General features: G+C 52.6%; 1 protein-coding gene across 4 annotated transcripts; it reads right to left on the bottom strand.

The window, feature by feature from the left end:
* Positions 1-243: 243 nt before the first annotated feature.
* Positions 244-25,814, bottom strand: FGF17 (fibroblast growth factor 17). Of its 4 annotated transcripts, none has more exons than XM_014579751.4 (6): positions 25,638-25,813; positions 20,278-21,079; positions 20,091-20,127; positions 11,122-11,299; positions 4,901-5,007; positions 244-2,784 (listed from the first exon to the last, which is right to left on the bottom strand). In XM_014579751.4, exons 2-6 carry the CDS (start codon positions 20,307-20,309, stop codon positions 2,488-2,490), a joined length of 651 nt encoding a protein of 216 aa, XP_014435237.1. In that variant the 5' UTR covers positions 20,310-21,079; positions 25,638-25,813; the 3' UTR covers positions 244-2,487. The 4 variants fall into 4 exon arrangements, with proteins under 4 accessions (XP_014435237.1, XP_014435238.1, XP_075767075.2 ...); XM_014579752.4 differs by having other exon boundaries at positions 11,122-11,266; XM_075910960.2 differs by lacking the exon at positions 20,278-21,079 and having other exon boundaries at positions 25,638-25,814.
* Between the last annotated feature and the right edge of the window lie 1,405 nt (positions 25,815-27,219).

The following is a 27,219-nucleotide window of genomic DNA, read 5'->3' as shown; positions in this document are numbered from 1 at the left end:
TAAAGTCCTAGTCTTCACCACATCCTCTGGCGAGGAGTTCCACAGGTTGACTGTGCGCTGAGTGAAGAAAAACATCCTTCTGTTGGTTTTAAACCTGCTGCCTATTTGGTTTTTGCCACGCGTGCGGTTTATCTAACTCTTTACACTTTGCTCCATTGGGGAAGTGGAGCTAGACCGGCCCTCTGGTCTCCACGCCAGCAGAGCGACACATCTCAAAACAGCCCCCCAAACCAAATAGAAAGAAAATACCCAAGACGTTAATTTTTATTCATTTTAGTTTTTGGTTATTTTTTTAAAAACCCAAAGTCTAAAGGTTTAGGCCTAAAGCGACAGCAGTCGACTCCTTAAGGAAATAACGAAATGGATTAAAACAAGCCCTAAAAGTAGTTTCTCTTGATCTGAAAGGGAATCCTGGGTCACTTGCTGGCTAGTCCAATAGGGGTTCCTCGTTCTATTCTCTTTGGGAGTGGGAGCGTGGGTGGGAATTTGGTCTCTCGAAACAAGAGGAACCACCCTGACAGGGGGCAGAAGGAAAGTCAAACCCCCGTGATAAAATAAATAAAAGAAAGAGGCTTGTGACAAGCTGAAAACAAGTGCTGGCTCCTCTCAGTCCCAGAACCCTCTTCCCTTGGGTAATAACTCCCCAGGAGGGAAAAGACGGCCCAGTGCTTAGGGGGCTAAGTCAGAACTCTGGAGACCTGGTTTCTGTTCCCTGGTCTTTCCTCCTCCTTCCTGGCTGGGCGACCTTGGGAAAGCCATTGCGAGCAGGTCTATGCCACGGTCACTGGGCGCTTCCCCCTCGGATGTAGCAAACCCGCTTCCCCAAGCCGCTGAGGGAAGAATTCTTTCACCGACTCAGCTGCTGGGGGGCGAGATCCACTGAACGAGTGTCCTGGGGATGCACATTTTTTCTACCCCCCTGCAGGGGTGGCAGGTTTGCAGAAATGGTGGTGAGGCTCAGAATGCCCAGAGCTCGCAGCCCTCCCGGACTCAGACGGCCTGCCCCACACCTGCCTACGGCTCTGGGAGGAAATGTTAGGTGGGGACGGGACTGGGGTGCAGGGGGGTTACAGGCCCTGGGAGGGAGTTTGGGGGCAGGGGGAGCTCTGTGGTGGGACAAAGAGGGGTGCAGGCTTTGGGAGGGAGGTTCGGTGCAGGAGGGGGTGAGGGGTTGGGCTCTGGGAGGGGATAAGGGGGGCAGACTGGGAAGGAGTTTGGGGGCTGGAGGGGGTGAGGGTGTAGGCTCTGGGAGAGAGTGGGGTGAGTGCAGGGAGGGTGGGGGATGCATGGGCTGGGAGACACGCCGGGGGGCGCATGGGGGCAGGAGGCAGCATTGAGGGACACTGGGACGGCAGACAGGGCTGGGGGAAGAGACCGGACCCCAAACTTCAGTGTAGCAGGCCTGCGGGCCCATATAACTCACTGCCTATGTCCCCCGTGTGACCTAGACGGGCCAATCTACATTTTACATACAAACCAGGCCTTAGTCTCTCTGTGGCTCTGTTCCCCCTCTGTCCACAGGAGCTCATAGCACCGCCCTGCCTGGTGGGAGACGGGTACGTGACAGATTGCAAGGGACTGCAGTAATGGGGCCAGCTAAGCACCATAGACAGACAGACCGACATCTACCACCCCTCTGACAGGGCAGAATGATCGCACCCCCTCTGCTGCTCTACCGACCCCCGAGTCCTCTGGAGTCATTGGTGCCGGGGGCCATGTGGACCGGCAATTTGTTTTACTAAATACACGTGGGAGAAAAAAGGCCCGTTCGGTCATCCGCATTGCAAGGCAGGATCCTTCCCTGCGGTCCAGGCAGCAGTCTCGTCCCACTGTGTCCCGCGGGCTAACAGATCTCACCCGTCAGAACCCTTGATCTTAGCCCAACCCGCTGCCAGGCCTGGTCTCTGGGAGGGCTGATGCGGAGGGCCGGGTCAGACCCAGAAGTCTCCGAAACAAATTGGCTTCTGCTGCCGTCCCAACAGGGGCTGTTGCACCGAAGGGCCGGGTGTTGAATTTTGGGAGTTGTTCCGGGGAAGGTGGGTAGGGGGGCTGCTCTAGAACAAAGGGGAATCCTGCCCGGGTTATATCTATGTACAAAAAACACCTTCTGTCCCCTGCCTGACGCCTGTGTTAATATTGCTTTGTGCCTAGGAGAATCCAAGTATAAAAATAGAGCATCTTTGTTTAAAAAAAATACAGGGTGATGGGGTGGCAACGTGCAGCACGATGGATGTGCACGGGGATGGGCAGGAAACCCGGCCCTGTGCAACGCGGGGTAGCGGTGATCGTGACATGTGCAAGAGAATCAGTCCTACGTCCAGAAGGGGGCAGCGGAGCGGGTCGGCGTGAGGGGAGGCAGACGGCACGGGCCTAGGTGCGGCGTGGGGCAGCGGCGTGGCTCTAGCCGTGGGGAGGGCAGATAGCACCTCCCTTCGCCCCGCAGGGGCCGGCAGCGCCATGCCAAGCCCGGGGGGGGGGCAGTGGGCACTACGTGAGGGGCCGGGGGGCGCGGGTGCGCTTGGTCCGGCGCGTCGGGGAGGAGGACCCCACGAACTCAAACTGCTTCTGCCGCTCGGCGTTGTTGGGGAAGGGCAGCTGGCCACGGTAGAGGCGCTTGATGAAGTGCGCCTCCTGCTGGTTCTGGCGGCTCTTGGTGGCTTTCCGCGGGCGACCCTTGCGCGTGAAGGCCATGTACCAGCCCTCGTGGCGGGCGTTCTGGAAGGCCGTGTAGTTGTTCTCCAGCACGATCTCCGTGAAGATGCAGTCTTTGCTCTTGCCGTTGGGCTGAAGGGATGGAAGGGGGAGACGGGAGGTTAATCCAGCTGGGAAAAGGTGAGGATGGGTTTGATCCTAGGCCACTTCTTTTTGCCCGAATCGAGGCCCGGAAGGATCTAGCAGCAAGAGGAGGTGCTGGGTGGCCAAACATCATGGAAGCCTGGGGAGTTTCCCAGGCCCACCGGCAAGCGGTATGAGGGGAACCCGGACTCTCTGCCCCATTCAGGGCATGGCCGCTGTTCAGAGGAGGCTAGACAATGCTCATCAGGGAGCAGTTTCTGGGCTCCAAGGGCAACTGGACCGTGACTCACCAAATTCATAGGATCACAGAAATACTGGGCTGGAAGGGACCTTGAGTGGTCACCCAGCCCAGCCCCCTCTCTGAGGCAGGGCTGAGCCAACCTAGACCCCCCCTCTGAGCTACTGTCAAAAGCGTCCAATGCTGGGGATTTCACAACCTCCTTTGAAAGCCTGCCCACGCTACGGGGAACCTCAAAATGAGTCCGAGGCAGGCTGCATTAACGTGGGCGCGTCACCTCGGACTCAGAGCCCCAGGAAGCACTGTATTACTTCCAATGACTCTGGAGAGTCATTATTGCATCCACATGACCCTATTTCGAAAGAAGTGTTATTTCACAAGGAAAGCAGCAGCACAGATTTCCAAATAACGGGCTTGGTTGTGTGGCTGCTGCGCTTGTTATTTCAAAAGAATGGGGGTTATGTGGAAATAACTCCCGAGTGCAGACCAGGGCTCTGTGGAGGCCCAGCCTGCTGGGTAACTGCGGGAGCACAGCTGGGGTGAACCAGCGTAGCTGCGTTGACTTTAATGGAGATAGTTCAGTGTTTCTTAAACTTTTTAAGACCGAGGAACACCAAACAATTTTTTTATATGAGAAACACCATGAATTTTTTGTTGAGCAAAAAAGAAAAGAGGTTTGGGGGGGGGGAAGGGTCATGGGGAAGTTATTGAGCAAAAAAAAAAAAAGTCGCCTGTCTCTTTAAGGGCGGCCATTTGGAATTCTGTTGTTCTCCGCGGCACACCCGACTGCCTCGCGCACACACAGTTTAAGAAACACTGAGGGTATGTCTACACTACCCCGCTAGTTCGAACTAGCAGGGTAATGTAGGCATACCGCACTTGCAAATGAAGCCCGGGATTTGAATTTCCCGGGCTTCATTTGCATAAGCCGGGTGCCGCCATTTTTAAATGCCGGCAGTTCGAACCCTGTGCCGCGCGGCTACACGCGGCACGGAGTAGCTAGTTCGGATTAGGCTTCCTAATCCGAACTAGCTGTACTCCTCATTCCACTTCTCCAAAGGATTAATGCCCACAAAACAGATATCAGACAAGATCACAAAGAGAAAACAGTTTCTTGCCACTTTAACCAGAAAGGACACTCTCTAAATGACTTAGCCACCTGCATTCTGCTACAAAGACCTTTTACATCTGCACTTGAAAGGGAATCCTCTGAACTGTCATTCATGTTAAAATTCGACACTTGCCAACAAGGACTTAACAAGAATTTGAACTTTCTCACCCATTACCAAGACAGTTTCCCCAATTATCACCTGTAATACCATTAACTCACAAACATCCCACTCTCCCTACCTTTAATATCAGCAATTCACAGACACTTACCTTCCTTCCTCCCCCTTCCCACCCCCCGCATCCCCCTTCTGTTCTGCAATGTGATTTGTCCTTTTCATATTTGTTCATTTTTTTTAATTGTATCCTTTGGTATATATGGTTGTGACTACTTTCTTCCACTATTTGATCTGAGGAAGTGGGTTTTGCCCACGAAAGCTCATCATCTAATAAACCATCTTGTTAGTCTTTAAAGTGCTACATTGTCCTGCATTTTGCTTCCTCTGAGATGGATTCCAATAAGACAGACGAGAGATGCGATAGATTCAGGCACTGGAGGCCAGCAGGGCCCGATCCTTCATAGATAACAGGCCACTGCATTTATTTCACCCCATTATCCATGAAGAGATGGGGATGCCACCACTTCCCCCAGCGGGGTTCCACCCCTGGATACAGTTAGAAAGCCAGCTTCCATGACCGGGGTGGGGATAAGGCACGGAATTGGGGGGGGGGGAGCACGGATCCCTGTCTGTGACTCACTTTTCCAATGAGCTTCCCCCTCTTGCTCATGCAGATGTATTTCTGGCTCTCGGCTCCCTTGATGCGGACCCGGCTCCCGAAGGTGTCTGTCTCCACAATCAGCTTTGCTGCAGGGAGGAGAGAAAGAGAGAGAGAGGGAGAAAACCAAAACTCCTTCTACCGGTGCTTGGGGGGGTGACGGCCAACCTGCACGCCGGGGGTTGGTGCATGCGCTCAAACTCAAGAGCCAAATGGGTCAAACTACCAGGAGTTAAATGATCTCAGCTCTGCAGCACACATAACCTAGGGAACCTGGCGGGCACTGATGCAGTTTTCCGCCCTACCACATACTCCAAGAGACACAGGGCACAGCTCCATAAGGAGCTGCAGGCTGACACTCGGCTCAGGGAGATGGAGCTGGGCTAGAGTGCGAACAGCGAACCTCCCCGAGTACCCACCCATCTCAGACCACAGGCACGAGTTTGGGGTGGCTAGATGTTCACGCCGCTGTGCTCATGCTCTGCTTTTAGCATGTCTGCACCATCAGAGTTAGCATGAGTGAGTCCCCTGGAGCTAGAGGTTTGTGTAGAAGTGTGTAGGCCCCCTCGCCCTCTGTGTGCTTTCTTGCACCAGGGGGAGACCAGCTGTGCCCCCTCAAAGAGGAGCGATGGGGACAGATCTCATTAAATTGTCGCGGCACCCAAGGCTTTCCCCTCACTAGCTAATGGGGCCAAGAGACAGAAATCTGAGTAACCGGAAGGCTTGAGTAAAGAGTGAGTTGGCAGTTATATCCTGCCATGTCCAGCAAGCAGTCATCCACTGCCTCTGCCCCCCGTAACGATCAACAAACCCTTCATGAAATCCTAGAACTGGACAGGACCTCGATAGGCCCTCAAGACCAGTCCCCTGCCCTCATGGCAGGACCAAGCACTGTCTAGATCAGCGGTGCACAATCCGTGAGTCGCAGCGCTTTGATCTGGGCCGGCTGGTATTTTCTTTTCCTGGCTCAGCCCCCGACATACACTTGGCGGGGATGGGGGGGAGCGCTTAAAAGGGGTCATAAAATTTTCATGTCATGTTTTTTTTTTTGGCTCAACAAAAAATGATCCTTTTTTCTTTTCTTTTTTTTAAATGCCCAACAAAAATTTTCCCGGCTCTGGGGGTCATGAATGAACAACGGTTGAGCACCATTGGTCTAGATCCGCCCTGAGAGAGGCCTTGCCAACCTGCTCCGAAATATCTCCGGTGATGGAGATTCATGGGGGCATGTGATGAAAAACGGCCACTGCCACGAGCCCATAGTGTCAAAACACACAGCGAAGAAAAGGTTAAAGTGGCAAAAATGCGGTGAGGGCGCAGGATGATTGGCGCTGCAGACTGCGTGCCGCTTGTCGCCGGCGCGGTTTAATTGCCTGAGAGTCCATTCCACATGCTTTAATGAGAACACTTGGGGGCCGAGGCGTTCCAGACCAAACTAGGAATATCCTTGCAACCCAAGAGCTAGCCTGCACCTGCGTTTAATTATCTGTTGCCTGCACCGGTGGGTGTTTAATTAATCTGGAGAAAGATCTGGAAAGCGCAGGGCCTGGAAGCTGGGCAGTGGGGCTCTTTTAACCTCTGTCTTGCTTGAAACAGCCTTTCCTTTTTTCACGGAAATCACAGGTTTTTAGTAAGGAAATTAGGGGGCGTCTTCTGAGGTTCTTTGAGACAATTCCCAATGCCTAAGACCACATCAACGGGGAAGGGGAGATTGTAGGAGCAAAATAGCCCATGAATAAGTGTCGTACGCTGCAGGAGGGCTTTGACTGCTCTGAAAAATAGAATCCTTGGGTAGAAGAGACCTCAGGAGTCATGAAATCCAGCCCCCTGTCCAAGGCAGGACCAACCCCAACTCAATCATCCCAGCCAGGGCTTTGTCAAGCCGGGACTTCAAAACCTCAAGGGATGGAAATTCCACCGTCTCCCTAGGGAACCCATCCCAGTGCTTCCCCACCCTCCTAGGGAATGCTGTTCTTGGAGGCCCAGAATAAGGTCTCTGAACCGCGGAGTGGTAGTATTACTGTAGGGCTTAGGAATCTCAGAAGCACCACACCATGGGGCAAGGACACACGTCCCTAACAGTATGTCTACGCTACAGAGTTTTGTCGGGAAAATGGCCATTTTTCCAACAAAACTTGAGGAACGCCCACACTGCAATTGTGCTCTTCTGCAAGAAAATCGAAAGAACAGAGGGGTTTTTTCCAGCATCGGTCATCCTCATTCTGTGAGGAAGAAGAATGAGGGGAGGAGGGAGTTCTTTCGGAAGAGGAGGAAAGAGGAAAAAGCACAGGTGCCCTGGTGGCCACTCCGCCCATAGCAATCGCAGCTCACATGCGAGGGAGCGTCCATTCAGTGCGGATGCTCTCTTTTGAAAAAGCAGATCGCTTTTCCGATGCACTTTTGCAGTGTGGACGCGCTTTTTCGGAAGACATTTTTTCGGAAGATCTCTTGAAGGGAAAAGCTTGAAGACCTGACCTGGGTTTATTCTAAAGGCTCAGAAGCCAGATGGCAAATAATAAGAACCCCAAATATAGTCATTAAAACCCCCCCATGATTTTTAACCCAAGCTCATAATTTTTTGGGGGGGGGGGCTTAAGATGTGCGCACTCCAAACTCCGGGATCCTTTTCTATTATGGAACCCTTTGGAGGTGGGAATTATTTCGGAGTACTTGTGGGATGGGCACGCTGCACCCAGGCTCTCCAAAAGTGACTTCCGAGGCGCTCGGTTTGCAGGTTAGGCCCTCTGGGGAAGGGTGAATGGCAGCCTAAGAAAACCGCAAGCTATTGTCCCGAGCCGTGAAACCTCAGTTATGCAGTTGCCTTTCCTTCCGGCTGTCTGTTCCCAGAAGAGCAACCCATCCTGCTGCCCTATGGTGTGCCCAGGCAGGGTTACAGGGACTTGACACTGTGCATATGGCCCTGATCTAGGAACTAGTAGAAACGATCAAACAACCAGAGCTCTTGGGTTTTAGGACCTAGCGGTTTGGTATCTAGTTCCTTTGCCTTTCAACCCCCTTTGCCTGTCCAATCCGCACGGGCACAACCGCCATGCGTATATAAAGGGGCCACGAATCATTTCAGAGCTGGAAACTAGACGGTGTCCAATCAGAGGAGCAGGCTGTGCCAGGCAGCCGACTGGGATGGAGCTAGATACATTGATGAACAAGATGAAATGATGCATTGGCAGGTGATGACCCAGGAGGTCCCTTCCAGGCCTGGGTGCCTAGAACCAATACACTGTATGTCCCAATTCCTGATGGGTTCCTAGCCAAAATTCCCTCCTCTGCAGCGTTAGCCCATCTCTCGTTACAACCTCTAAGGAAAAGCCTCTACCCACACTTGGAGGAGGAACAGAATCTAATTTTAGTGCAGCAAAACAGCATGCCTGCCTCCGACCACTCGACTGTTACAGCTGAGTTAGGGGAGCTAGTGTTTTGCTGGGCCGCTGGGGAATTATGGATTGAATCCTGCTCCGGGTTCCTTCCTTGACTGGAGCGGGGCTGGCTCTAGATAGAAAACCCACAATCCAGCTCCCTGATTAGGTGATAGGCCACTGACTTTAATGGGAGTTGGCCCGATTCCTCAGCAAGTGCAGAAATTGGCACCTGGAGCTTAAAAACCATCCCAAGCTCGCACCAAGGTTTCTTTGCCAATTCTCAGATCTGCCGCACTCTGGGGAAAACAAACGTTCGCCTTTCTGTTTGTAATGAGACTGTTTCAATCAAGCAGGACGATAAAGGTTTTTAGCAGCTCTCCTTGATATGGCCATAGCTACCCCGCCACCAGCTTCCTGGGCAAGACTCATTCTTCTGTTCTCGTCTGATCTCGAACAATTCCTCAATAAACATTTCCCCGCTCTGGGAGAAGTTTTAATCATTATGTTTTGTCCTGCAAAGGAGTCTTCCTTTTATCGGCTGGCATTTTGAAAAAAAAAGATCCTTTTCAAGCCATTCATCTCTCTGCCAACCCTTAAAATAATTTGAAAAACCTCAAAACAAATTGAGCTGCCTGGCGCTTCATTTGTGACACAGAATCTTGAAATCTTCATCCGGTGGTCAGAACAAACTGCAACCATCTGATTGTATATTCTAACAGACCCTCCATGTGATCTTACTCATGCCCCCACAGAAGCGAAAGGCTACGTCTACACGGCAGGTTTCTTGCACAAGAACTTTTTGCACAAGAGTTCTTGCGCAAAAAGTTCTTGAGCAAGACTGTGTCCGCACTACCATGTGCTTTTGCACAAGAGCATCCATGGCAGCATGGGTGCTCTCTTGCACAAGAAACCCCTATCCCTGTCCACATGTGCCTTGTAGAAGGCTTATTCCTTGTAGAAAGAGGAATAACTCTTGCGCAAAAAGCCCTGTGTTCTTACAATTTACTGTACTTTTTCTTGTGCAAGAACAGGCTTCTAGTGTGGACGCGCCACATGTTTTTGCGCACAACCAGCCATTTTTGCGCACAAACTCTGCAGTGTAGACGTAGCCAAAGGGTGTGGGACCTAGGGGTATTTTAAACCCAATTCAAGCTTTTCTCTTTGATTTAATCTGGTAGTTGAATGTATTAATCTTCAGTGCAGTTGCCCACATGTGTGTACCTGGAGTCCAACAAGATCTCAACGCAGTGTGTTTCTGATCAGATTTATGTTTAGCCCCCAAATAAACTGATCAGAATATAAATTAAGCAAGAGTTGCATGTAACTATTGTCTCTAAGGTTGTGCTCAATCGTTACTGTAACGAGCTGTTGTACGTCGGAAGCATCACAGTCTTTGATCACAATCAGAACTTTGCCTGTAGCCTCTACAAGAGACATTTCCACAGCCAGGAAATATAAACAACAATCCACGTATTTTGTTAGCTTCTCACATTGGAAGATGAAATCCTCAAGTTTGACTTTTGTCATTGAATGCAAAGGGGTCAAGATTTCACCCCAAGATTCAGTCCCAAGCATACTCGGGGCGGACGGGAGTGGCTGTAGCAAGCCTGTTTTGTATATTAGATCAGACTCGCTTTAAAAATTGTCGCCGCAAGTTCCTGGATATACCAATTGCCAATAAATCATCTTTTGGTTTCTAATACAGGTTGAACCTCTCTAATCCGGCACCCTCGGGACTTGATTGGTGCTGAACCAGAGAATTTGCCAACCTGTGGGAGTGTGATAGTGTCTAGCAGCATTACCAACACTGCTGCTGCTTGCTGGACTGTTAGCAGGGTAAATTGGAGCGAAATAAGAGCACAGAACACTACACATAAACACACTTTATGGGACTGTGGGAAACTTGGCCACATCCCTCATGAGCATCCTTCTGGCCAACTGACATCACGTCGGACCATGGATGCTGCCAGACCAGAGAGGTTCAGCCTGTAGATAGCAGAGTTCAGCTGGCTGCATGGCCGTGTGGCTATGAAACTGGCGAAACTGGAAGGTCTAGTCTCAGTCTCTTTCTTGGGGATATATATCAAAGCAAGAGCTGTGCCTCTTCTTACCCCATGCCAGGGACACTAGTTCTCTGTCCTGTTAAGTGTTTCAAAGCTCTCCCCAGGTGCAGGCACAGCACTGTTATCCCCATTTTATAGACAGAGAAGCCGAGACAGGGACAGGGTTGCGGCACAGGGATGTGCTGGCAATGGAGGGAGTAAAACCGGGGAGACAACTTTGGCACCCCTGTTCTAGACACTAGGTCTCCTTCCTTCTCAGATGCTCTGCTCTATAGGGGAAGCAACGTTCCTGCCCAGAGAAAGACCCAAGACTTCTAATGTTCAGCCCAACCCCTGCTCTCAACACGGAATCCCATTCCCTTCCCAGAGCGGGTATGAGAACCCAGGTGCATACACGGCTTGTCTCCTGCTCTACCCACTAGACCAGGCTGCTTCTTGATTATTATTATTTGCGTTGTGATAGCACCGAGGAGCCCCAGACGTGGCCCCCCGTTGTGGCAGGTGCCGCACAGACGCAGAACAAAGAGGCGGTCTCTGCCTCAAGGAGTTTACAGTCTAACCCCAGCAGTGCGACTCGCCCTGGTGTTAGAACTGGTCTCTCTGGCCGGGTCCAGATGTGGAATCTTTGCACGGCCGGCAACCACTTCCAGGCGTGGCCGATAGAGCCATCACTCAGAATTGGCCAGTCTCTTTTCACCCCAGATGGCTGAGATCCGGCCAGGTGCTCAGGGGGGAGGGGGGTGGGGTATCTCCAACTCCTTACCGAATTTGTTGCCATCCTCTGCCGTGGCGGTGATCCTTTTGCCGTTCACCTGGACGTGTTTGCCACTGGTCCGGCTGTAGAGCTGGTACTCTCTGATCTGCCTTCGGCTCAGCTGGTCTGTCATGGCGCCCTGGTCCCTCACGTACTGGTTAAAATTAGGAGACGGTTGATTCTCCCCCTTTGTTTACAAAGGGAAAAATAAAATGGATTTGTTTTGGACAGCCCCACAGACATGGCGAGGATATGGAGCTGGGAGCCATCCCGGGCAGGGGTCTGTGACCCTGGGGAGCACGCCATGTGTCAGGAGACAACACAGAGAGCAGGGGATGGAGTTTGGTCCTAGAGGGGAGGTCCCATACAGCTGGAAATGAGACCCCCCCTGGAGTCTGTGGACAGGGTCACTGCATTCCACGCACGCTTGTGTATAGATTTTAGATTCCGAGACATCATGGGGTGCAGAGGGGTGGGGATACGCCCCTTACGTCCCTGCTTTGGCTCCTTCCCAAGTAGATAGTGACCTAACGTCATTACCGCCTGCTGGCTGTGCACTGACGGATGTGAGGTGAGTGCTCTATCCGGTGCCCCTAACACCAGTCACCCATGTTCTCACTATTCTTTTTCATCCATTGGCGGAATAAATTTTGTGTGTGCACCGAGGCCTGTGTGAACGTGCACCACCGGTGGAAATCAAACCCCTAGCTGTGGGTGCTCTGCTCGTCAGCTGGGCGGCATTTGAATCTCTCCTGAGTGGCTGCACAAACCCACAGCTTGCAGGGAACGCTGCTTGCGACCCCAGATGGATCTAGCCAGCAGCCTCAACAGAGGGCGGCATGGGGCCTGAACACCCCGCTCCCCTCTGACATACAGAGAGGCTGAATCTGGGGTGAGGCTGGGGACAGACTTTGCCGGGGTCTGGGTCCCTGGAAGGGGCGTGGCCTCGGGCAGAAGGGGCGGGGCTAGAGACAGCCAGAGCTGCCCAGACCGTGGTGTCGGGGCTCTGGCAGCGATTTAAAGGGCCCAGTAACCACTGTTGACATCACAGCAACAGCCTAGAGTCCCAGGCTTTTAAAAATCGCCCACCCCTTGCCCTCCCCCGCCGGCAGCCCTGTGTGTGGGTGTCAGCTCATACTGCCGCCCCCCACCCTGCTCCCGCCCATAGGCTCCCTCCTAAGAAGAGATCAACCGGTGCCTCTCTCTAGCCACATGCCTGCCTAGGCAAGACCCGCCCTCCCCCCCCGCCATGCCTCCTGCCCCCTCGGAGCGCCAGCCCGCTGGGCAGCAGTATCTCCTGTTTCCATTACTTCTTGGGATTGGTAAGAGCCCTGTGCCTCGCCACCCCCAAAGTCCTGCTCGGCTGGGGTAGCAACCCGATTGCTATGGGGAAAACAAGTCTCCTTCGGTGTCTGCAGAAACGTGACCCCCATCGAGGATCATCTTCTCTCCACCGGTTTGTCAGTCTCTCCATGCGTCTGCTTATCTACTAGAACCGTCTCTCCACCACATAACACATCATCTGTGTCTGTCCATCCATCCAATATAATGCTCTAATATAAACCTTCCATCTACCGTAAATAACCATCACCCATATGCCCACAATAACACTGTCCCCACACACCCTGTATCTATCTGTCCCCATACACCACTCCTATCTATCCAGCCAGCCGGCACTACAATTGATAGGTACTTCCCCCCCATTTCTTTTTCTGTTACAAATTCTGAGCGTCCCCCTTCCCCCCACCCCACTCAATCTCCTCTGAAGAAGTGGGTTTTGCCCACAAAAGCTCATGCTACTCTGTGTATATTTTGATAGTCTCTAGGTAAGGTGCCACACTTGTGGTTTCTATCGATCTCGATTGCGTATTTGCGTTAGCGAAGCAGGCAGGAGCCCCGGTGCTGGAGCAGAACCCATGGTGTCAGGCGCTGTACAAACCCTGAACCAAAAGACAGTCCCTGCCCTAACGAGCTTCCAGCCTCCGTGTCTATTTTCCATGCCCATCGTCGTGGCCTCTGGCCACCTTAGGAATGGGATTCTTCAGACACAGGGCTGGGTAGCTCCACTGGGGAGAAAGGAGAAGAGATGAAGTAGTAAAGACACCCCCCCCCCGCCCGACTCTCGCTGTCGTTAGTGACCACAGACCACGGGCGGAAGGTGGGCAAATAGGTGTCCAGTATTTTCTCAATTTTTTTTACCAGACAGGAGACAAAAATATTGGGCTGTCCAGGTCAATACCTGACAACCCTATCTCAGCACCCCCCAGCGCCGCTCTCAGCACCCCCCAGCGCCGCTCTCCGCACCCCCCAGCGCCGCTCTCAGCCAGATGGATTTCCAGCACCCCAGCCAGTGCTGTCCGTAGTACCCCAGCATCACCCAGAGCCTCACTGCTCCCCCAAGATCCTGAGTAGGGGAAGGGTTAAGTGAGGGAGACCCAGGTTCACTGGCAAGGGTCCCACCCCCACACGCTGCAGAGGAAGGGGAACAGCCCTGCTCCAGGTCCCTGCCAATCTTCCTTCCTGACCCCTGATCAGCCAGCCAAGCACCCGGGGGGGAGAACGTTCCAGCCACCGAGCCCTGGCCCTCCCCGTCCTCGGTCCAGTCTCTAGCTGTGGCCATCCCTGACGCTACCGAGGACTGGAAAAAGCCAGACCGCACTGGGAGAGGAAACAAATCCCTTCCCGACCCCGCCAGGCAGCTGGCTGAAACCCTGAAGCATTAGCGTGTAGGCACGTACGGCAGACTGGAAGTGAACCCTGCCCCCACCATCACAGGCAAAACCGTCTGCACTTGCACACAAGAGCCACCGGGACAGAAATGCTTCAAAACCCAGGCCAATCCCAAACCATCCGCCAGCCTTGGTGAGCCAAGCCCCCTCTCGTAGGTGGGAATTCCCAGCCAGTCCCTACAAAGGAGTAAAACCGCGACATTACCCCAAGTTCGCTTGAACGTGCTTCCTCATTAACGTTCCCTGTAAGCTGGGTGTGTGTGCGGCTGCTCGGGAGAGATTCCAATGCCGCCCAGTTGTTTTTACGGGTGGTGCCCATCTACACATGCCTCGGTGCACAGAACAAAATTATTCCACACCTGGATGGAAAAAATCTGCATGCGGCAGCTAGAAAAGATGAGAGGGAACATTGTTCCCCCACCATAGCAATTCGTACTGCTGTGGGAAGCTCATTCTACTCTATGGCTCAGCCCTCAGTGATACGGGACTCAGAATGGGCAGAATCCTGCTCCGGTGGCTGTAAATGAAGTCAAGTGTTGAACCCACAGTGCGGGACTCACAGCTGGAAGCTCCACGTATGTGTGAGAAGCAACTAGACGTCCATGTCACACCCTGTAACAAGCAGGACGACAACCACCTGGGGCAGCAGACTTTCCTTTTAGTTTCAATCGCAGTGAGGTTCCCTGCCCCAAATTTTGCTTTCAGCCTCAGAGCCACAAAACGCAACGTGGAACTTGGGGTCCGACCTCTCCGGTCTCGTTGGCTGCTGGTGTCCAAGAGGATCGACTCGATCCCATACACCAGCTCACATGTGCTCCAAACCCGGCCTGAGCCACCTGGAAAGTTTCCTAAACTGTAGCAAACAGGACAACAAACTGAATTTTTCTGTCCCAGCAGAGACCCAGAGAAGACTGATGTGTTTGTGGCTCTGCATGCAAACCTTTTGTGCCGCTCTGGCTACATGCATGTGTGTCAAAGCATATAGACTGAATCCCCTTCTCCCCCCGCCCCTCAAAGTTACAAAGGAGAGGGAAAAATTCTGCTCAGATACACTTAGGTTGCAACCCCACTGGCCGCAAGCCATTATGGAGACTATGTGAGAGCAGAATCTATAGCTCAGCCTTTCACGTTTACACTGGTATAACTGTTAACTCCAGCAGCATTACTCCGGATTTACACCAGTGTAACTCACAGCGGAATCAGCTCCCTCGGAAAGGCGGTTACATAAAGTGTGTATTGTACCTAAGCAGGCTTTGTGACTTATGCTAATGCCCTGGCAGAAACACACGTGCATTATTGTATGGTAAATACCAACTAATTACAACAGCCATGCTGGTGAACTACAATGCTGATAATCCTCACTCCCTACCATGGATACAGAGCTATCAGGCAGCAGTTAAACTTCAATCACTGTCTTTAACTATGCATTTTATTGGTACGAGAAGGGGTCATTTTATCTCTATGCAAGTGGAATAGGAAGGCTGGATTTCAAGAGCTAAGACAGATTTTCAAGACTCCTTAAGAGATTTTGACACGCAATTCAGGTGGTCACATTTTTTAAACAAGAAGTGGCTTTTTTGACTAAAATAAATTTCCCACAAACATCTATATATTTTGCTTAAAATGACTGAGGGTTTCAATTTTAAAATACAAAAAACATTCTTGGGGGCAAATATTCAGTTTTTGGTTAAAAAAATTGATACAAAGATTTTTTTTTTGGTGAGGGTTCCAGCAAAAAAATTGGAGGATAATTTTCAAAACCTGAACTTGTTACCACCAACAGAAAATGTGCCAAAACCAGTCATCAGAAGCTGGAAAAAAAATCTTTGCTGTTGGAAATATTTCTACAAAAATTAGAAAAAAAATATTGAAATACTTGGATTTTTGAAGCAGCTGGAGTTCAAATCTCTTAGCCTTGTAAAGATTTCAACCAGAATGTAGATCTTTAGCTTGCACTCGACACATAGGTAAATCCATCTGTAGCCATGTAATGTTCCCTATTGCCTTCAGTGGAAGACCACTGATTGAAATCAGCTGGGGTAAATCAGGCCAGGATTTCACCCAGCTAAGAACAGAGATCTTAAATGCCTATTGCTAAGCTGGCTCTCAGTCAGGTGTGCATTTTGTCTTTGACTTCAGATGAAGCAGGCTCATGCCCTGTCTTTGTATCACTTTAATCTGCCCCAAATTTCTCTGAGAGCTGAGCAAAGATTTTCTGTAGTACCAACTTCAGCTCATCAGAAACACCCACAGAGCAGTGACAGACCACTGCGTTGACACAGAAGTTCTTGTGGCAAAAGGAAAAGGGTTCTGGTCTGTGGCCAAGGGTCCCAGTGTTACACATAATAAACAATAATAAAAGCTGATAATAGGTACTAAGTGCTCTTATCAGCTTCAGTTAGCATGGACACTAATTGACAATTTCTTTCCCCTTTTTCCCCCCCAATTCTTTTTCCTTCTCTCCCCAACCCATTTCCTCCCTATGCTATTTATTTGAAAACTGGACACCTTAAACTCCAAACATCTGAAGAAGTGGGTTGTGCCCACAAAAACTCATGATGCCAACTACATGTTTTGTTCATCTCTAAAGTGCTGCAGGACTAGTCGTTGTTTTTTAAGTTTTCCAAGTTACAGGCTAACACGGCTGTTCCCTCAGAGACTTAAACACAGAGGCTGCGTCTAGACTGGCATGATTTTCCGGAAATGCTTTTAACGGAAAAGTTTTCCGTTAAAAGCATTTTCGGAAAAGAGCGTCTAGATTGGCACGGACGCTTTTCCACAAAAGTATTTTTTGCGGAAAAGCGTCTGTGCCAATCTAGACACGCTTTTGCGCAAAAAAGCCCTGATCGCCATTTTCGCAATCGGGGCTTTTTTGCGCAAAACAAACCTGAGCTGTCTACACTGGTAAACTTTTGCACAAAAGGGACTTTTGCCCAAACGGGAGCAGCATAGTATTTCCGCAAAAAAGCACTGATTTCTTACAGTAGGAAGTCAGTGCTTTTCCGGAAATTCAAGTGGCCAGTGTAGACAGCTGGCAAGTTTTTCCGGAAAAGCGGCTGATTTTCCGGAAAAACTGGCCAGTCTAGACACAGCCTGATTGTCTCTCCCTATATGAATATCTTCTCTCCACCCAATCTGCACTATATGGTGTGTTTCAGATACCTTCTTGTGACCTTATTACCAGAATTTTCAGACAGGCTCAAAACCCACCGTCAAGCCCAGATTTTCCAAAGACCTCCGCTTTCATTAAAGCTGCGTTTCTCAGACTGTGGGTCCTGACCCCCAGGAGGGTCATGAGCAACTTAGAGGGGGATCGCGAGCAACTTAGAGGGGGGGTCGCGGTATCACAAAGTTTGAGAACCCCTGCATTAAGGCACCTAAACAGGGGGTTGATTTTTCCGGAAGACTCAGCGTGAGACAGTTTTGCATATCCGGCCTAAGTCTCTGTAACCTTACATTACGGTCATGTGTCCTATCGGGGTTCAAAATAGTTAACAAAGGGTTAATTGATGGCTAATAGATGCTTTCCTACAGGAAAGAGTCCAACAGGATGAAAGGTGGCTTATAATCACGGCTTACAACCCCCATCTGTGGACGTTCTTATGAAAACGCCCATGTTGTAGACTGCTCATTCCGTCCCAGGCTTGTAACAGCTATTAATGTATCGATCCCACATAAAACACGTCGAAATGGTCCCCTATAGTCTGACTATCGTATTTATCGGGAGGCATGGAAGGCCAGCGCATTCGCAGCAGACTCGGGGGTGCAACGCGAGCTGGGCGTCCTGAGGCGAGCAGTTTCCCGGCCGATAGTGAACACTCGTGCAAGCGCTCACCAGCACGAATGAGGCTTGCACGCCGCATCCCCAGGGAGGGTGAAGCCGAGCGCTTTCCCGGGGAGCTAGCCTCCGAGCGCGGGTGTTCGGACGCGGCCAGTCATTTTGAACGCCTCTGTTTCTCGGGGCGCAACAGGAGACGCTTTAAAGGGCCCTCGCTCTCAGATGGGTGCTCAGCCCTGTCTGGGGATCAGGACCCTTTCACGTCACCCACGCAGAGCGCCCAGAGTCACTTCTGAAAAGTTGGGTGTGGCACGGACGCCATCAGGTGAATGGGCCCTCCCAGGCCCTGTACACGTCTAGGGCCAGCGCCTGGCACTCAGCCCCATGCCGGATCAGACCCTTTGGCAAAGAAGCAATTTTCTTCTTTTGACTCAGGCTGGCTTTTGGATCCGGGCCCCCCTCCTCGCCCACCCTTGCTGCCCCTTCCTAGCCCTGTTGCTGTCTGGCCCCATCCATCAGGCTTCATAGCATCGGGCAGGCCCTGTGTGAACCCTACACAGCGTGGGGGAGGGATGAGCAAGGTAGAAGTGGAGTGACTACAGCTGCCCCTTTTAGATCTTCCAAATGCTTCTTGCTTTTTTTTGGCTCTGCTTCTTTCTCCCCTTGAGTGCTCTTTTCTTTCTCATTGCTTATTCCAGCTCACAGGTCAAAACCTCCCCCACACCCCCACACCCCCCTCCCCTCCGCCACTTCGCCCCCATCTCCTTCACAAAGGAGGGGCTAGGAAAGATCACAGCCAACATCTACGGGGGATCTTCACAGGTCTTTAGTGTGGCCGCTGGGGGGAATCGGCCCCTTGCTGCTGCCAAAGGAACTGGTGATCAGCCGCCCCCCCCCCACCCGGGACAGCTGTTCATCACACAGGAGCTCAAGCATGGCCCTGGCCTTTGCCGGCTTCCCCCCCCCCCATCTCGCCCCCCGCCCCGCTGTACACCCTCGGTGGGGGAAAGCACCACCTCACCTTTCACAGCATCATCAGAGGACCCTCCCCGCCCCCAAAGGGGGCCATAAAACCAGGCCCGACACCATTGTGCTAATTTCTGCTCCGTTCCATGCTGCATGTAGGAGCCTTTTTGTGTGTGTGTGTGTGGGGGGGGGGGGCTCTTGGGTCTCACTTCCTGCCAGGGCTGCGCTTTAGAGCCTTTGGGGGTGTTTCGGTCCCCATCAAAGGCAGCGGCTCCCTTCCCCTCTTGTTTTCAAAGTGCGAAAGGCCCGGCCTGAGTGGATGAGGGGCAGCCGAGGGCTGGCCTGTTCCAGCGGGCTGGAGGCGAGCGGAGAGGGTGCTGGTATGGAAGAGTGCATTTTAATAGCCCTGGCTTTTATTGAGCTCACCAAAAGGGACGGTGCATGTGCAAAAGGAATGGGAAAGGGGGGGAGGGGGAGTGACACCCCAAGCCACAGTGAGCCGCTCTGACTTTGCATTTCAAACCCACAGGCCTGATCCTGCTTCCGCTCTGGCGGGTGTCAATCTGGAGTCACTCCGCTGCCACGCCTGGGCCCAGTCCCTGGCGTACCGCTCGGCAGTGCTTGACTTACAGCCCCGTGGATCTGGCCCGGTGGGGTCATGGTGGTATAAAATGGGCATGAGAGGAGGGTTGGGCCCCCAGAGTCTCTCCCGCGTATAGTTCTGCAATCAGGCATGTCCCTTCAAAGGGCAGCATGGGAGCCAAATCTACAGGGTTCATAGACAGCACAATGCATGCAGGATGTAGGCATCAGGACCCTGAAAATAGCTACACCCCGGAGCAATCCCACCGATCTTACTTGTCTATTACACTTACACCTAACCAGACAATTTCCAAGACCCTTAAAATAATAATGGCCCTGAACTTCCTGAGAAGTAACGTTTCTCACATGCACAGAGCCACTGAGTTCACTGGGCCAGATTCTGCTCCCAGTATAACTGCATTGGTTACTACACTGAGTGATGCTGGTCTGCAACTAGAATCTATCCCCTCAGTTTCCTTACATGACTAACGTTATCCCCACAAGCAAAGGCATTTGCAGGAGAGCGCTCGCTCCTTAACTTCGAAAGCTACAACAGGTTTCAGAACGTGAGTAGAATAAACCGGTGTTCTCAGCCGTCGCAAAATGGAATACACAGGTAAAACTTTGATTCTGGTTGAGAGGACATTAGCTAATTGATTTTCAAGCAACACACACAGCCCAATACATCCCACCTTTAGGATTAAAGCAAATGCACCGCAGGGGGAGAAAAAAGCAATTACTCTAGTTTCCAAAAGAGCTTTGGGCACTTTGGGTTTCAATGCTATTGCAACCGTGCACTTTTAAACAACCTGGTTTTGTCGCAAAGCCAGAACCCCACAAGTAAATCTCAAAAGCCCATAACCTGATTTTTTCCCGTTGGGGTGGGGGGGGTTAGTAAAATAGACAATCTGTTGCAAACATACCTGGGTTTGACAGGAGAGCATTAAGAGCTGGAAACATCTGTATTTGGAAACAAAAGAGAGAGAAAAAATACACAGGGTTTTGTTTGGGAGGGTGAGTCTGTCTACCACTAGTACACTATTGATTAAACCTTGTTGCAAATAATTTGGAACAAAAGTAGCTGGGAGGAAAGAAAAGAAAAGCGCTTACATGGAAAGGTTTTGGAGGCTGACGTGCTGCATGTCGCTTGCCAAAATTTAAAAAAAAAGAGAGATAAATACATAAAATGAAGAAAATCAGTTCTGAGCTGGACTCTCTCCAAAAATCCCTTAAAGCTGGCTCATTCCTGGGGGGTGAAGGTAAGGAGTTGTGCTCCCCTCCTTTGCAGTCAGAAACCCCCCAGGAAAGGAGGTGTCAGAAACACCCCCCCCACACACACACACACACACAGTTCTTGCACCTTTAAAACCACATGGGATCAGAAAGTGCCTGGAACAAAAATTGATAACAGTGCATGGAGAAGGCTGGAGCAGCGCATCCGTGTTCTTCCTTCCTTTCCTTTCTAAGCGTTACCAAGGTCCGTGCCGTGCTTGAAGAACCCTCCTAGCATCCAAGTTTGTTTCATCCATTTCCCCCTTGCCTCCCCACCCCGCCCGGCCCCAAAATAGAAACCTCACTGCTTTCCACAGTTTATTCACTGGGTTGCATCTCTCCTTCTGCCTGGGCGCTGCCTCCTCCTACATGGGAAGGTGGCTCCAGGCAAGGCGCTCCCATCTGGGGAGGAGAAGGCACTGGAGAGGCACAGGCTGCAGTAAGTCCCAAGCTTGGCTCCAGCCGCAAGGTTACATGAGGAAGCAGAGGCTTGCTTGCAGTCTCTTGCTGGCACCTCACATGCGTCAGTCCTGGGATCTGGGAAGAGTTTCTGCAGATAGAGGCAGAACCTTCCTTTCTGGCTTCCCTGCAAGTCATTCAGCAGCTGGAGAGGGAAGGAGGAACCTCACCTAGCAGGAGCCTGTGAGGGAGGAGAAAGAGGGTGGGGGAGGCAGCTTGGCCGAGCGGCTTGCTGTGTCCCCAAATTGGAGAAGCCGACCTGAATTAACAGAAGTGAGGGGAGGGGGATGGACTCAGCCAGCCCCCCCGCAGCAGCACACACCTGGCCCGGGGGGCGGGGATGCATCCAGGAGAGTGGCTACCCGCTGGCGCCTGGCCCGAAAAGCCACCCGTGCATGGAAGCAGGGCGCACGGTGTTCGGTATGATGCAGTCGCAGCGGGTGGCTGGTGACGTGTGCTTAAGACCAGGGGTTTGCAAAGTGAGGGTTATGACCCAGGGGCTGTGGAATGTCAGGCCCTGGGTCTCGTGGCTGCAGGGGGATCCGGTGAGCAGTGGGGGGCTAAGGCATCTCCCTGCCTGGCCTGGCACCGCCGACTGCGCTGCACCCCAGAAGCAGCCGGCAGCAGGCCCAGCTCCTTGGTGTGTGTGTGTGGGGGGTGTGTGTGGGAGGGGGAGAGCACACAGGGGTGCAGCAGAGTCTGCAGTGCAAGGAGAAGCAGGAAGCTCCCTTAGCATCCCGTCCCCCCCGCCCCGCTGCCCAAGAGCATCTCCGAATGCAGGCGCGGGGCAAAGAGCGCGGCTTCGCCCCTGCCAGCCTGCACGCAGAGACGCCCCCCGAGGCGGGTGCGCCTCCGGGTTCAGCTGAACGGCCAGCAACCCGCTGCAGAGGGGTTCGCCGTCCCCGGCTTTGAAAGGCCCTTTCTTGCCGGGTGGGGTGGGTGATGGGCTGGCTTGCAGCTCTAGCGAGTGGCCCAACCCAGGTGGCCTTGGGGAACCCTCCCCCAGGGGTTGTGCCCAAGAAGAGCCCCGGGGCCGCGCCGGGGAAGTCCAGCTACGGCCTCCACAGGGCGGAGGCGGAGCAGTAGCCAGTTCTTTGCTTATCTCTGTCCGGAGCCGCCTCCGGGGGCGATGGGGTTGGTTACAGTGCGTCCATTTGGCCTCACCGCCCCAGTCCCACTCGGTGGCCGCCTGCCATTGATTGTAAGAAGCAAGCAACTGCGTTTGCCTGGCCAGGGAGAGGTACACTCCCTTCTCTGTACCCCCCCAGAGTCCTTGCTGCCCCCCCTCACCCAGGCCCTCCCTGCTCCCCTGGAACGTGGAGACTGGCAGAAGCGGGGAGCGTCTGGGAAGCCCAGCTTGCACCTGCCCCCGCATTCTGTCACCTCCCTCCGACTGCGCTCTGCCCGGACCCCTGTGCCCAGGTGCGGGTGTGTGGGGCTGGCACACTCAGGAAGGGCTAAAAGGGCCCAGAAGGGAGCCCGGTGCTACAAAAGCTGTCATAAAGGAACTCAAATCCAGGACGGAGACGAACTGAAACATAGATAATCCCTTTAGGGGAGACCCCCTCCCGCACTGAAAGCCTCCGGGCGGAGCTCAGAACTTGGTCTCTGCCAGGATCCATCCCTAGCTCCAGGAGGCCGTGTGTGTAGTGGTAAGAGGGGCTGCAAGTCAGAACTCTTTGGAGTGCCTTTCCTAGCTGCTCTGCCACCGAGTCACTGCCAGACCTCAGGAAAGTCCCTTTACCTCCCTGTTCTTTGGTCCTGTTAAACGGGGACACAGGAGGAACATGAGACTTCATTGGGTAATATTTGGTGACTGCTTTTATATCCTGGCTCAAAAGATGCTGTATTCATCGTCGCCACCTGGAAACACCATGTGCGAAACGCATCGCTAAAGAAATCCTGAGCCTTTCTGACCGGGGGGTTGTTTTACAGCTAGATCTCTCCGTCACCGTTTCTAAGAAGGTTACCAGAATTACAGAATAGTTACAGCGTAACGTTGCCTGTCAGTAGGCAATTGTCACGGTGTCATGCAGCCGGAAGGGTTATCTTCTTGGCGGAGTTACTTATTATTACCCCTTGAATTCCTACACACAAGTGGAAGCCGTGTTGATGAATTATGCACTGTTGTCCTTCCAAGCCGGATATTGGCCTGGCCAGCTCTCTGAAGTAAGTATGAAGAAGCAGAACCCCTCCCTGCGATAGCACCGTAATGATACTGCCGTCCGAGTGTCCTCGTTATGAAGCGTGATAGGACCAGAGTGAGGGGGATCGAGAACCATTCTGACCCCTTCTGGAACACCGGGGGCATGACACCCTGCCCACCTGCAGCCAGGGACCTTCTAGGCCCGATGAGCACCCCATCCTACATTGGCACTTTGCAATCCATTGCATGAGCTCCTTGGGAGGCTGCCGGGGGGCTCTGGAAACATCAGTCGATTCATGCAAGGCAGTAGCGGAGTCACTTCCTTGCCGGCCTGACACCCGCTCATGAGCCCCGCCAGCTAACAGTTCCCCGCCTTTCCCGGCAGTTCCCTGCGGTGACCAATCCCGGATACTTCAGAGGAAGGCATAAAACGCCCCACAGGAGGCAGGGTGACCATGTGGCCCCATGGAGCAGGAATCTGGCCTCACATCAGAGGACTAAGGGCTTGATCTCTTCAGGCTCCATTTGCTCCAGCGCTTGGCTATTAAGGTGATAAGTGCCTTCTAAATACCTTTGATGGGTATCTAGGTAAGGCCCTCTTTTCAGTCCCAAAGTGCTGCCTCCTGTAGCTGAGCACTGTTAAAACACAGCTGCCTTTTGCCCCAGAAGTAGCTACATTTCTAAATACCTAAAAGGGTGTCACAAAGAGGAGGGAAAACAATTGTTCTCAATCTCAGAGGACAGGACAAGAAGCAATGGGCTGAAACTGCAGCAAGGGAGGTTGAGGTTGGACATTAGGAAAAGCTTCACTGTCAGGGTGGTGAAACACTGGGATAGATTGCCTGGTGAGGTTTTGGAATCTCCATTACTGGAGATATTCAAGAGCAGGTTAGACAGACACTGTCAGGGTGGTTAAACACTAGCCCAAGTGGAGCATAGGTCACCTACAAGTCTCCTCCACTTCACTCTGTCTCAAGACAAAACTTCAGGAGTACCCCTGTTGTCGTCCTTCAATCTCAGTAGATCTTCTCCACGCTGTCCGAGGTCTTCCTCTTTTGTGTTTTCCTTGCGGGTTCCATGTGAGAGCTTGACGGACTACGCTGGACGATGGTTTTCTGAGAATGTGGCCTAGCCAGCCCCACTTTCGTCTCTTAATTTTTTGAGAATTAAACACTGGAATAAATTGCCTAGGGAGGTTGTGGAATCTCCATCACCGGAGATATTTAAGAGCAGGTTGGACAGACACCTCCCGGGGATGATCTCGGCCAGTGTTTCTTAAACTTTTTGAGACCGAGGAACACCAAACAATGTCTTTTTTAAATGAGGCACACCAAGGATTTTTTGTGGAGCACATAAAAAAAAAGGATGGAGGGAAGTTATTGAGCAAAAAAAAAAAAAAAAAAAAAAAAAAAAGTCACCTGCCTCTTTAAGGGCGGCCATTTTGAACTCTGTTGTTCTCCGTGGCACACCTCGGTGTGCTGCGGAACATAGTTTAAGAAACACTGATCTAGCTGATGCTTGGTCCTGCGGGGAGGGCAGGGGACTGGACTCGAGGACCTCTCGAGGTTCCCTCCCAGTTCTATGACAGTTCACTGGTGGACTTGCCCTCTGTTTACTAAGCACTTTGGGATGAAAGTTGCGAGGGACACATGAATGTCTTACTGTTGCTTCCAAGGGGTCCTGCCAGACCCCAGAAAGAGGTGCGAGGCGAAGCTGTCAGCTGCCAAGGCTGGGTCTGGAGGCCATGGAAGGAGACTGGGATGTCGGGGCTCCCTGCGTGACTATCACTGCGCCCCCCTCATTCAACTCATCCGCTGAAGTGGGTTTTACTCACGACAGCTCGGGAGACAATATATTCGTTAGCCTCGCAGGCGCCACAGGACTGTGCATTGCTTTTACTGTTCCCCCCCGCTCCTTTTCCTCCCTCTTACAGCTTGTCCGTGCTGCTGAGTCGGTCCCTGGCTGAACAGGGCCACGAAGAGCTGGGTGAGAGGCTGCATTGCCGAGCGCAGCCCAGGACGAATCCCGCCCAGTCTCACGTCCCCTAAGCCCATTCTTCCCACGTATTGTGTGTAGACAAGCCCCGGCGGCTCCTTCCCCTCCTTGCGTTCTAATGGAGTCTCGGCTCTTCGGGGCAGGACCTGTTCATCCCTGGAAGTTGCCACAGAGCTGAGCACAGGGGTTCTGCTCAGGGCTTCTAGGCAGAGCCGTAATAGGGATGCTCATGAGTCATGGGTGTGCTCTGTGCCTCAGTTTCTCCAAGTGCAAACTGGAGGGTATGAGACGCTGCCCCTCACAGCAGAAGAAGACTCTTGGAAGAGATGAACACAGGCCTTGCCAACAGAGGGCCTGTGCCCATTGCTAGCCCCTCGTGTAGCCAGGCAGCTTATCCTGGTTCCAAGCAGGGCTAAACCGTGCAGCTGCAAATAACTCACCCTCCTTTTACATCTGGGGAAACTGAGGCAAGAAGATGCACGTAACTTGTTCCAGGTTGCTCATTAAAGCAGCAAGAGAGCTGGGAGAAGAGCCCCAGGCTCCCAAGTGGTAACGCAGTGTGCTGCTCACTAGGCAGCACTGCCTTCCCTAGTTTTACCTGACTCCACTCGGCGTTTGCACAAGGGCAGCTCTGCTGGTATCTGCCATCAGGGTCTGAAACCTGCCGTGCAGATCTGGCCACAGGACGGTTCGCTGGGTGGAAATTCGTGAGGGGCAGAGGATTTTGTGGGGCTCTCCCCCCCCCATGCTGGAGGAACCCTGCAGAGGGTGCTGAGCAGGGCTAGGAGCATGCCGGCCTCCCCTCCCTTTTGAAGTTTCCGCATTGGAGAGAGAGGTGATTTGGTGCTAACGACCCAAATTAAGCTCACCTGGTGCTCTCTCACCTCCCCCCTTCTGGAAGGCCCCCAACTAACAAAATGCTGCTTCTAATAAACAAAAGTGTTGATCTTGCCCCTGGCTGGTGTGTGTAATGGGGGAGCAGCCGCTCTCCCGCTTCTTTCCTAGGCTACCCCGTGGGATTGCTTTGTCTCGGGTGCTGATTCCCGGGGGAAGAGGTGCTAATATCACCTAGGGAACTGACTGGCAGCAGCTTATCTGGGATCAGCTCCTGCCCTTCCTCCCCGGCCATGTGCACATCAGCTGCCTGGGATGGACTGGAACAAGGAAGGGAGCAAATGGCCCATAGAGATACCCCAGGAACGCACAAAGTGGTAGACATGGCTGTGTCTCTCCCTCACTCCCAGGGGGTGAGGAAGGGGGAGGGGGCTTCCCTTGAAAATCCCAGGAAGGAGGAAGTGTGTGTGGGGGTGTTATGTGTTTGGGAGGGAGTGGTGTCTAGTGGTTACAGCAGGGGGGAACTGGTGGCCCAGTTTCTGGGCTGTGCCAAGGACTCGCTATGGACCTGCAGCTCTGTGCCTCAGTTTCCCCATCTGTAAAATGGGGATACCCATCTTGATGTCCCACACGAGCAGTTATTTCAAAGTGCACGGAGATGCTCAGAAGGAGGGAGCTGGGAGGGCACAAAAGAGTTGGCTATTGCTTTTCTCACAGGTGTGCACTGTCAGAACCTGGATGGTGGTGGGGATGGTCTGGCTGGGCAGGTGTTCCCCCCAGACTGTTACCCCTGTGGGTCAGGAACTCCCCCAGCACCTCCTGTAACTGATGCTTTGGACTGTAGTTTGACTGATGGCGACACACATTGGTTTGCACGTCCGGGTGCACACATGTGGCACATCGATTTGCATACATGTGGCACATCGCTCACCGATTTGCACACATGTTGCACGTGGGTTTGCACACATGGAGCGGTTGCAATACAATTGCATGCACACCGGTGCCTTTTGTCTGCAAGAGCATGGAACGCACTTGGTTTCCTGCCACCTCTCCTTGTCAAAGTCAGACCTTTTGAGGACAGTTTCCCCGCTCTTCACCCCCGAGCTGGTGTTCACTCTGGGTGGCTAACAGCCCCCCAGTAATGCTAACAGCCCCACTGGCTGAGCCCCGCATGGGGGTGCATGGCAGAGCCTTGAGGCAAACCCAGGAGCCCACTGACCCACCATACTCACCATGCAGCACTGGTTTAAAGGGGCTGCTGTCGGGATCTGGGGCTAACCGTCCTCATTGTTTCAGGATCCCAACTTCCTCTGTCTCTGGACTGGTGGCTGTGCTGGTTGCATTGC

This window comes from Pelodiscus sinensis, chromosome 28, assembly GCF_052426305.1.
Source record: "Pelodiscus sinensis isolate ZL-2025 chromosome 28, ASM5242630v1, whole genome shotgun sequence".
Lineage (NCBI taxonomy): Eukaryota > Metazoa > Chordata > Testudines > Trionychidae > Pelodiscus > Pelodiscus sinensis.
Note: the sequence above shows the minus strand (reverse complement) of the source record. Positions and strands in the feature narration are given on the sequence as shown.